The sequence below is a fragment of the Eptesicus fuscus genome, chromosome 3 (genome assembly GCF_027574615.1).
Source record: "Eptesicus fuscus isolate TK198812 chromosome 3, DD_ASM_mEF_20220401, whole genome shotgun sequence".
NCBI lineage: Eukaryota > Metazoa > Chordata > Mammalia > Chiroptera > Vespertilionidae > Eptesicus > Eptesicus fuscus.
This window is the reverse complement of record NC_072475.1, coordinates 42,259,159-42,270,260: the sequence shown is the minus strand read 5'-3', so window position 1 is coordinate 42,270,260 and position 11,102 is coordinate 42,259,159. Positions and strand designations below refer to the sequence as shown.

At 46.7% G+C, this 11,102-nt stretch overlaps 1 protein-coding gene across 1 annotated transcript in view; it reads left to right on the top strand.

The window, feature by feature from the left end:
• The window catches only part of LOC129148560 (ATP-binding cassette sub-family C member 5-like), a 157,716-nt gene that overhangs the window by 93,245 nt on the left and 53,369 nt on the right, over positions 1–11,102 (top strand). Inside the window, exons 3-8 of the mRNA XM_054713784.1 lie at positions 2,806–2,963; positions 3,154–3,309; positions 3,987–4,134; positions 8,892–9,128; positions 9,261–9,434; positions 10,046–10,193. Of these exons, the coding sequence (XP_054569759.1) occupies positions 2,806–2,963; positions 3,154–3,309; positions 3,987–4,134; positions 8,892–9,128; positions 9,261–9,434; positions 10,046–10,193 (1,021 nt within the window). The remainder of the gene's footprint in view (positions 1–2,805; positions 2,964–3,153; positions 3,310–3,986; positions 4,135–8,891; positions 9,129–9,260; positions 9,435–10,045; positions 10,194–11,102) is intronic.

Genomic DNA, 11,102 nt, shown 5'->3' with positions numbered 1-11,102 from the left:
AGGAAGGGGAGGGATAGAGTTAGAAACATCGATGAGAGAGAAACATCGATCAGCTGCCTCCTGCACACCCCCTAATGGGGATGTGTCCGCAACCAAGGTACATGCCCTTGACCGGATTGAACCTGGGACCCTTCAGTCCGCAGGCCGACGCTCTATCCACTGAGCCAAACCGGTTTCAGTAGAAGAAGATTCTTAAGTAACCTTATAAATGTGGTTCTGAACACTGTGTCGTCCATTAGTTTACTTTCCTTCATCCCTTCTATTCGTGACCTGCTTCGGTGTCTCCACCTTTTGGCTGGCTCCCTATGTTGATGGAGTGGCTTTGTGTGGTCAGTGACCTATAGGAGCCAGTAGCTAAGCTTCCCCAATCTCCCTAGGTGGTCGCTCTTGGTACCCCCATTTGTGGGCTGAGTGCAAGGTCTTGGTGTTGTCAAGCCTTGATTGCTGTTGGTACACTGGGAGGATTTGCCCTCCAGTCCAATTGGCTGTGAGGATCAGCTGTGTCTACGCCGGGAGACAGCCTTATTCAACTAGACTTGCAAAATTATAAAAGCCTCTGTGCTCAGCTTGGATGGGGCAGAGTTTCAGGGTAGAGCCTACAGCCTTGGCTTCCCGTCAGCCCCGCCCTATGAGGTTCCTGGGTCTCACTGTCCCTCTGTACTCCCTGCAAACACCTCTGAGAGAAAAGCGCACTGGAGTTTCGCCCGCTGCCAAACAGCCTAGTCTCTCCCCCAATGAATCTGGATTCCCAGATTCTCACCCGGAACTGGGATTCAGTGTAGTCAGAACTGGGGCTCAGCGCAGTCTGGCGCTTTTGTCTCCTTCACACCAGGGCAATTCAGCGGCACAGTCAACAGTCCGTCCTCTGCGCGCATTCCCGTGCACGCCTCCAGTGCTCTGCCTTTCGCCGCTCCTCTGCGTTTCCGCCTTACAGCCCAGATTCCCCCAGTATGAGCCTGGCTTCCCAGGGTCTCGCCCAGAACTGGGGCTCAGTGCAGTAGGAACTGGGGTTTAGCACGGTCCGGAGCTTTTGTCTCCCTCCCGCTAGGGCAATTCAGCGGCACAGGCAACAGTCCGTCCTCTGCGCGCATTCACGTGCGCACCTCCGGAGCTCTGCCTTTCGCCGCTCCTCTGTGTTTCCGCCTTACAGCCCAGATTCCCCCAGTATGAGCCTGGCTTCCCAGGGTCTCGCCCAGAACTGGGGTTCAGCGCAATCTGGAGCTTTTATCTCCTTCCCGCTAGAGAACGCCGGCCAGGCAGTCAGCAGCCCCGTCCTCTCCGGCTCCGTCCTCCACGCACACGCGCGTGCTCGTGTCTCTGCCCGTGTCTCCGCCCGTGTCTCCATACCTCAGGCTTTTACGGCTCCTCTGATTTTCCTTGTGGTTTTATCTTTCCTTCTAGTTGTGGGCATTTCAGTCAGCCAGCTTTCTTGTGGTTCTGGATGATGTCCGTTTTGACTTTTAGTTGTATTTTTGAAATTGCTGTGCTAGGCTGTAGGTTGGGTGTTTAACCTATGCCGCCATCTTGGTTTCCCTCATTCTTTTCTTAGTGTTGACTCATTTGTCATTGTGTTGTTACTCTCTTGAGATTGATCTGCCTTGCCTTTGACAAAGGAAAAAATGTGCTTCCCTTTTGCCTGGGCTGTGTAGTTTCCTGATACTAAGCAGCAGCACCTCGCCTGTGAATTGAAGCTATTGTATTTGAGGAACAATCCATTGAGGCGCCCACGCCTATGATCCCTATGCATGAATTCGGCTCTTTCAGTTCAGCTAATATTTGGCATCTGTTCTGTGTGGAAAGGAGTTGGGAGTGTAACAATATTTTGTGTAAAGCGCAGTGTGTTAGGTGCTGCAGCCCTTAACTCTCGATTTGGGGAAATATTTGTGATGATGTGAGAAAAGGATGATGTACTTAGAATCCTCTCTTGAGGAAAAATGCTCTGATTCTGGAACAGGAAGGCATGCGCTTTTGTTCCTTTTAGAGAAAATGGGGATAGATTCTTGTCCCACCCTCTTCTGTCACAGCCAGACATTGAATTTCATGCATTTCTGTTCATCTGATTAATTGATATTTATAAGTTTTATAGCAAATATGTATAACTTTGTATTTCACCTCATGAGACCCTCGGCTTCATGCTGCAGAAATTTGGGTATGGAGCTCTTTAGCTGTGCAGCCAGGGCGAAAAACCCTGTTCTGCTCTCCCCATTGCTGATAAGAGGGAAGGACAGGAGGCATGTGTACATCTTCTTCCTGCGTGACGGGGCTGCCTAATTGGGGGTGACCCTTAATTTTTTGTCATAGAAAATGGGCAAAGGATTTGCTGTTATTAGTGAAGTAATTGTCTCTCAGCCCATATTGGGAAATGAAAGATAAAGCATTTTGGTGACAAACATATAAATTTTAGAACGTACAACACAAAGAGTGAATTCTAATGTGAACTGTGGGCTTCCGTTCAGAGTACTTGTGTCAGTATTGGCTCATAGGTAGCACATGAGCCACACTAATGCAAGATATTCCCAATGGGAAATGGATGGGAAGGAGAGAGGGCAGATGACACGGTACATGGGAACTCTGTACTTTCTGCTCAATGTTTCTGAACCTAAAAGTGCTCAGAAAAATAAAATGAAGTCTATTAGTTTAGAAGTTTTAGGTATCTGGTTTTTAATGCTCCTAAACAGTTACATACCATACAAGATGTTTAACCCACTGACCTTTGGAATGTCTCAGTCGAGATGAATCTGGCTTGCAGTTTGATCTGTTATGTTCTGATGCTCTGATGCCTTCTCTCCCTGTCTGCTCAAACAGTTGGAATGTCAAGATGCCTTGGAGACCGCAGCCCGAGCTGAGGGCCTTTCCCTGGATGTCTGCCCGCGTTCTCAGCTCAGAATCCTGGATGAGGAACATCCCAAGGGGAAGTACCATCATGGCTTAAATGTTCTGAAGCCCATTCGGACCACTTCCAAGTAAGAGGTTCTCCTGGTGACTTCTCCGTGAAGCACCAAAAGCAGTGCTGAAAATGCGGGCGAAGATTAGACCACTCGGGGAGCCCCGTTTTTAGTCCGGAACTCTGTGTTACTAAACAGCGTATTTTAAGTGCCGGCTGGCCTCTCAGTGTGTGTTGACAGTTTTGTGCTTTGGGTTTTCTCTCCTTAGACACCAGCACCCAGTGGACAATGCTGGGCTCTTCTCCTTTATGACTTATTCCTGGCTTTCTCCCCTGGCCTGCCTGGCCTACAAGAAGGGAGAGCTCTCCATGGAGAACGTGTGGGCTTTGTCCAAGTACGACTCTTCTGATGTGAACTGCAGAAGGTAGGCGTTGCTGGTCCACCCCGGTGTCCCACATACTGGATGCGTAGGGCCTGAGCTAGGGGTGTGGGTCCAGCAGTGTGAAGTCCTCAGCTCTGTCCTTTTAAGATCGGGGCTAGTGGGTGGAGGGAGGGTAGCTGGGATGACTTTCTCTTTGCTCTTCTGCTTTATCTCCTATTTGACCTTTAATCCTGTTTTAACCACAGGCTTTCTCTCTCTCTCTCAGCCCCGCTTCTCTTCCTGAGTCTACAGGGAGATTATGTTGCTGCCTTGTGACAGAATACATTTTTATGGTAGCTGATTGTCATGATTAAAATCTAGTTTACAACTCTACATCTTACCACAGGATCCTTCAGAAAGGGTTAGGGGTCCTTGAGAAAGGAAGTCCTTATCCACAAACAAAAGCTATGCAGGGATAATCTTTCTGGGTGGAAGGAAAGACTTTTGTTCTCATCTGTGTTTTCTGTATCCTGAGAGGCTCCCTGTGCGGGGTAAATATGTAGACACTCAGGAAGGGTATTTTTTTTTTCAGAAGGTGAAGGCTAGGTACATAATTTGGAAAGGAAAGACTCTTGTGAGTGGTGTCAAAGCCTGGAGACAAAAAGTGATGGCAGGAGGGAAGCTAGGGTGTGTATGTTCCCTGGGGAGATGTGTAACGGAGGACATGTGCCCTTGTTAAGACTAGAGAGACTCTGGCAAGAAGAGCTGAATGAAGTTGGGCCAGAAGCTGCCTCCCTCCGAAGGGTTGTGTGGATCTTCTGCCGCACCAGGGTCATCCTCTCCATCGTGTGCCTGATGATCATGCAGCTGGCTAGCTTCAGTGGACCAGTAAGTTCTAACCATCCTTTCCGACAGTGTCCAGGGGCCCGGCCTTGGCCAGCTCTAACGCTCTTGTTCTGTTGCAGGGGTTGTGCTCACCTTTGGGCTAGTTAGCAGCCTTAGAGATGCCTCCAGGTCGAAGGAAAGGGAACAATTGATTTTGGAGTGAGAAGAAGGCTTGTCAGCAGCCGGAAGGATGTGGGGGCCGCGTTGCCAGATAAGAAACGGAACTGGCGTGCTGTCCTGGGGCGGAGGGGAAACTGAATGAGTCTGGCTCTGCACAGGACTGTGCTCCTTTGCTGTGTGTGGACATGAAATGACAGTCTTGGTTTGGGAAGGTGTGTCTCTCAGTGCTGTGTGTGGGCGAGAGCAGCCTGGTGTGGCATAGGCTGTTGAGCTGGTGCCGGTGACACACCAAACACCTGGAGGCAGAGTTGTCACAGGTTTGATGGTTCTGTAGCAAATGAGTCCTGAAGAAACTAGAGGACTGTTGAGGTTTTTAGAGTGTAACCTGGAGTCCATTCTCAGTTTGGTCTGTATTGTATACTGTGTGGCAAATGTTGGGGTGGCAACTGTGGTTTTCTCCTAGTGTGTACTGAAGCAGAGTAGGTAAGAGTAACGTTCACCTGTCTTCTGGACACCTGTTTCTTACACCTGCTGTGCTGCCTTACACTTGAGCCTTTGATTAAATCCATTCTCCACATATTTGCCTTGAGGCATTGGAGCAGTAGTGCTCCTGTACTGTGCATTTCCCATGTGTGGGTAAGCTGGAGGTTCATGGGTTGGGTAAGTATGTGCCTAAGATGCATGGTGATTAGGTAAAGCTAATTTACAGTTTTTCTGCTTTTTAAAAAAAAATGTTTGATGCCTTTAAAAAAAAGTTTTGACCTCTTTTCTGAAGCAAAAACACTACTTTTCTGGTATTGGGTATCTCCGTTTATTGACCATCTAACACATTTTTGTGTAAGTTTTAAGTAAGAGGGACTGTATAACTGAATATTGCGTTATTGACCAGAATGGCAAACGTTTTCGTAGGGCCATCTTCCCCCAAGAAGAGCTTCTGTCATTGTTTCACTACAGGGCTGGTGGCTGCTCTGATCCTTCATAGAATTCTTTCAACTGGGTAGCACGCTGTACAGGCTTTATTGATTACATTTGGCCAATGCGAGAACTTGTTTGGCTCCTCTCACCAAAAAACTATTATTCCATGGATGGTGGGGATTTTCACTTTTTACTTGGGAAAAAAATTACCTATGCATGTTCAGTTTGGGGGCCTACAGTCACTCCCTTGAGCATCTGAGTATTCCTTCATCTCTCTTTGAAAGCACAGCTCACTGAAACACTAATCTTTAGTAAATTCTCCTAGGTGCCAGGGAAAGCTGGGAGAGTCTTCCTTACATAGGTAAAAAGCAGCATGCTTTTCCTTCTCTACCTTTGGGGAAGAGCACCGTAAGGCCTGTATTAGTTCATGGGATTCGTCCTAGAACAGTTGAGAAAGCAATGGTCCCGTCCACAGTCTCTCTCGTTGACAAAAAGATTTAAAATTGTAAACAATGCATACTACTTCTTTTTTTTTTTGAGCTCCAATTCTAATAACTTTCTTTTCAATTGGAAATTGAAGAAACAGGCTGGCTTTGAGATTAGTTCCAACCACGCTTAAATCCTTTTGAGGAACATCTGTTTTAGATTTTTGCACATTTGCTAATATGGCACAACTTTCCAACTGGCTTAGTCTGTTCTTACAGAAATCTACATAAGAACCCGCTCCCCAAATACGGCATATTTCTCATCTCCCCTCGGGCCTCACTGACCCTTGCTGGCCATATGCAAAGCAGGTGAAACACAATCAAGTTATTGCATTTTGGTTTTAAACTGCTGGCCAGCCAGGGCTGGACATCTGTGATCAAGGTGATCCAAGTATTCAGTGATGCCCATGGACCAGCACTCTGTGCAGGGTGTGTCCAAGGGTTGCCGTAACGTTAGTGGAATACCAGAATCTATAAGGATATGGCCCCCACCTAAGATGAGGGGCCAAATGGCTGAATTTACAAAGCTGATTTGTGTGGCCGCCTTGGACTAAGAGCTTAAAAGACCAGGCCTGACCTATGATGCGTGTGCAAAGAATTAGCATCCTTCCTGTAGATCTGCAAGAGAAGGCTACCTCCTGCAGAGCTATCTCTTGGTGAATGCTAACTCAGCTCAAGGGCCTTTTGGGGAAAGGACAGTGAAAAGCCTCTAGAGAGGTAAGTTTTCCACCCTTCCGACCTCTCTCCAGCTGCAGCTTGCTTGGTGCTGTCAGAATCTGGATTTGGGGGGAGTCTCTCTGTAGTGGAACCAGTGAGAAGCTGTTCTTTAGAATTTTCAGGATTGGCTGTATTCTGCGGTCAGAATGAGAGAGTCAAGCTGGGCAGAATCTCTCGCCAAGAGTTCAGGTAAGGTAATGTTTATTCACTGGGAATGTTTTCCACAGCCAGACAGCTCTGCTGACAGTCTCACATTTTCTCCCAATTTGTTTAAATTTACATGATACATTTGTAACTTTTTTAAACATAATTTTGATTGGATTTGCCATGAAAAACTTTTTTTTTCTTTATCCCATACAAAATGGTTTGAAATGTAACTGGTTTTTAAAAACCGTGTTGTTGGAAATGCTTTAATCTGCTCTGCTGTTTCCTCTCCTCCCCTCCCCCTTTGAAAGCTTGGCATAGTGTAAGCATTCATCATGTCTTTTACCTTCCCCGGCTCCTCCCCTGTGGGAGGTAGTTACGCTATTACCGATGCTGAAAAATGGCACCCAAAAGGTATGGGAAAGAAAGAACCCCAAACTACAACCTGCTGTCTTTTCACGCCTTCCTTTGGAGACTGTTCCTTCAGGTGCCGAGGTGTATGAGAAAATGCTTTACTGCATCGCCATGTTGCTGAGTTGCTTCACGTGAGGAAAATGGGGTTCTGACCGTGCCACTCAGCGACTCGGTTCCACATTTTGGATTACATACTGGAAAAGAAGCCAGTCTTCTCTCTAGTAAACCAACAGACCAAGCTGTATGCAGTGGTGACCCACACAATGGATATAAACCTAAAAATGAGGGCGGGGAAAGGTGGAATACGATAGTTCTTGCAATCTGAAATCTCCTACTTATTAAATCAGGTTATTTACTGAGACTTGACATAAATCTGATTGGTGGGGATCTCTTAGGATCTAGTGGACATCTGGTATTATTTTCCTCTCAGGAAAAATGAGAAATGCCAATTAACCCAGAGAGAGTCTGGGTTCTGGGGTCAGCGTTAGCTTCTCAGGACCGTTGTGCCTGGCCTCCATTTTTGTCTGTCATTCAGAGCTGGTTTCCAGCTAGAGCCCCCGTCGCTGGGAGGATCTGGGGTAGGTGGGTGGCTGGGTTTCTTGTTCGTTTTTTCCCCCGTCCTTCTGGGTAGGGGATTGGTTTGGCTTTCTTTTGTTGTGGCTTTGTTTTGTTTCATTTTGGGCAAGATCAATTTTAGCTGCAAGGATTTGAAAAGACTGAAGGATGCCACCCGTTTTTCCTTGAGGCCTAGATCTTTGTATTCTGTCCTGAGCAGAAGTCATTCCTCAGCCTAGCGAACCAATAGTGTCAGTGATTTAAGTAGAGTTACCTCTTTGGGGAGGTTGGGGCTTTGTTTTGTTTTAATTCTCTTTCCTTAGCAGCAAGGTCTTGATTCCTGGAGCATCTACTCCATTGCAGACTCCCTGCAGCATCAGGAGCACTGACCGATTAAGTGCTGTCAGCTTGATGTACTAATGCGGACTCTGGAAACAGATAATGGTTCTATTCTGTGTTCCCACCGTGTGTGGCTAACACAACGGCCAGCGGCCAGATGACCTGTTAGATGGCTAGCTTTGTATACCTCGACTCTGTATGCTCCCATGTATATTACCGCAGTGCTCCTCCTGTTGTACAGTGTCTGTGAGATGCTCTTTGAAGATGGTACTTTTTTTTTCCTTTTTCAATAAAAGTACATTACCTCCCACTTCCTGGTATTTCATCCTGTTGCTGAATGTGCCTTGTGTGAGTGTGTGCTCCAGCGTTGCAGGACCTCAGAGCTGGACCACTTGGTGGTCCTTGGGGGCTGGTTGCCTTCCTCACTGCAGGTGGTGGTAGACATGTGCCACCTGAGGTAACATGTTTCTGTTTTCGGGAGGGAGCGGGGAGTGGGGAGTGGGGAGGACCCGCGGGAGGGTCTTTGGATTTGTGAAAGTCTGCTCCGTTTGCTCCCTTCTGCGCTATTAAACTGCGGATGTTTATTTTCAGGAATGTTTTGCAAATGCACTTCTCACTCTTCCCCAGTCCAACTGTAGGTACCCTGTTCCTTTTTATCAAATAAGCACATTTGAAATGATCCCGTCCCCCCACGAAGGTCTTATTTTCATTTAAAGAAATGTATCAATGTCTGGAGCTGCTGGAATAAGGTCAAATATATACTTTTTAATGACTGTGTGTTTAGAATTAATTTCAGCTCATGGGCAGGTTTATGTTACATTAGAAAGAGTAACAGTTGTGGTGGTGTCCTTAAGGAAGAACTTTTCAAGTTAGAACTCCCTCCTGCAAGACGCCCTGAGGAACTTACTGCAGGCAGGGCGTCAGTGATGTTTGGTCCTCCAAGGAGGTATTTCCCTGCTTATACGCTGGCCACTGAACAATGGAGCTGCCTCCTCTAACTTAACATAAAGCTGTGGCGTGGTGTGTGGGTGCTGTGCAGGTGCTGACAGTGGTGTGTGTTTCTCCCTGTAGGCCTTCATAGTGAAACACCTCTTGGAGTACGCCCAGGGCACAGATTCTAACCTCACGTACAGCTTGCTATTAGTCCTGGGCCTCCTCCTGACAGAAATCGTGCGCTCCTGGTCAATTGCAATGACTTGGGCATTGAATTACCGAACTGCTGTCCGCTTGCGGGGGGCCATCCTCACCATGGCCTTTAAGAAGATCCTTAAGTTAAAGAGCATTATTAAGGAGAAGTCTATGGGGGAGGTGAGTAAGGGTTCTTGGCTTCAGGGCAGAGAGAAAGCTCCCTGCTTGAGCTATTTCGTTCCTTTAGGTCCCCACTTTGTCCTGTATCCTCCTGAGACAAGAGGGCCGCTCACTGCTCTCCATGTCTCCTAGCTCGTCAACCTGTGCTCCAACGACGGGCAGAGGATGTTTGAGGCCGCCGCCATGGGCAGCCTGCTGGCCGGAGGACCCGTTGTTGCAATATTGGGCATGATTTATAATGTATTTATTCTGGGACCGACAGGCTTCCTGGGATCAGCCATTTTTATCCTCTTTTATCCAGCAATGGTGAGTAAGCCTCCTTGCTGTATTTTGGCAGCATCTTGTTAGATAAGTTACTTCCGTTGGGTTATGTATAGTAGGCACCACTGAAGTTTCACATCTCTTATTGGAAATTTCCTCAAAGCTGGTCCTACGTTGGAAAAGTTTAGAAGGAGCTAGACATTGCTCAGTCCACACAGGCAGAATCTGGACTTGAGAGGAAGTAAGGTATCGCTTGAATAGGAGCCTCATTAGCAGTGGCTCCTAATGAGATTTTAAAAAGAGAGAATTTGAATGAAGGAAAAAACCAGAAGGTGCACCCTGCCCCCAGGTAACACAAGTGTGTTTGAGTCACTCGGTCTCATGTTGGTACTGATAGGGTCCTCCTACTTCCATTTGACAGCACTCAATATCTGTGATTACTATGAGAACAAATATTTGTCTTAGCTTCCTTACAAAGGGATAAGAATTAAATATTTGATTCTAATTTAAAGGACCAGTTTTATTAAAGATAATACAACTACATGACACTCGTTTTATTTATAATAATTTTAAACATTTATTTCCCAGAGAGACTAAACAGCTCTTAAACGTTTGATAAGCTCTGATTTTGGCATAACATCTCTTTTTTCTTTCAGATGTTTGCATCACGGATCACTGCATATTTCAGGAGAAAATGTGTAACTACTACAGATGACCGTGTTCAGAAAATGAATGAAGTTCTCACCTACATTAAATTTATTAAAATGTATGCCTGGGTCAAGGCAATTTCTCAAAGTGTTCAAAGTGAGTTTACAGACTTCATATGTGCATATGGTAGAAAGACTCAGGTTTCTCTGCTTCCAGATCACCTTAGCTACTAGGAACCTTAAAGTCATAGGATCTCAGTAACTTAAGTTCTTATAATATCTTACTAGAGGCCGGATGCACGAAATTCGTGTACTCAGCCTGGCCTGCGCCCTCTTGCAATCCAGGAGCCCTTGGGGGCGTGGGCCTAAGCTGTCAGTTGGACATCCTTAGCACCACTGCCGCTGTGCTGGCCAGCTTTGAGCCTGGTTTCTGACTGAGCAGCACTCCCCCTGTGAGAGTGCATTGACCATGAGGGGGCAGCTCCTGCATTGAGTGTCTGCCCCCTGGAGGTCAGTGTGCGTCATAGCGACCAATCGTTCTGCCATTTGGTCGATTTGCATATTAGCCTTTTATTATATAGGATGAACTTTACACTGATAGGGATCTTAGCGACTTGTACCCATGACTTCATCTCACCAATGAGGAAATTGAGACCTGAGAAAACTGTGATTTCCCCACCAATGAAATAATTCAGCTAGCTATATGCATTTCATTCAGTTTCAAAGATCCCTGTCTATACTCTCATCCTGCCCATAATTTTTGGGTCTGGTCATGAGGACATCACAGAAAACAGTATCCAGTGGCTGCTGAGAGCTCTGCTGCTCTCTGTGCTCTGTGGGTGCATGTACCCCAGAGGTAGTTAGGCATGAGATCCCTGGGAAAAGGGGTGCTGGGAGAAGCGCTGGGCGAGAGGTCACGATGGCTGGACCTAGCTCTGTTACTCACTCATGGGGTTTCTGGCCTGTTGTTTTATTTTTATATTTTCAAGCAATTAATTTATGTTAAGGCATGAGATTCTCAGTGCCTGGCCCTATCATGATCCATAAATTCACTGCAGACATAAAT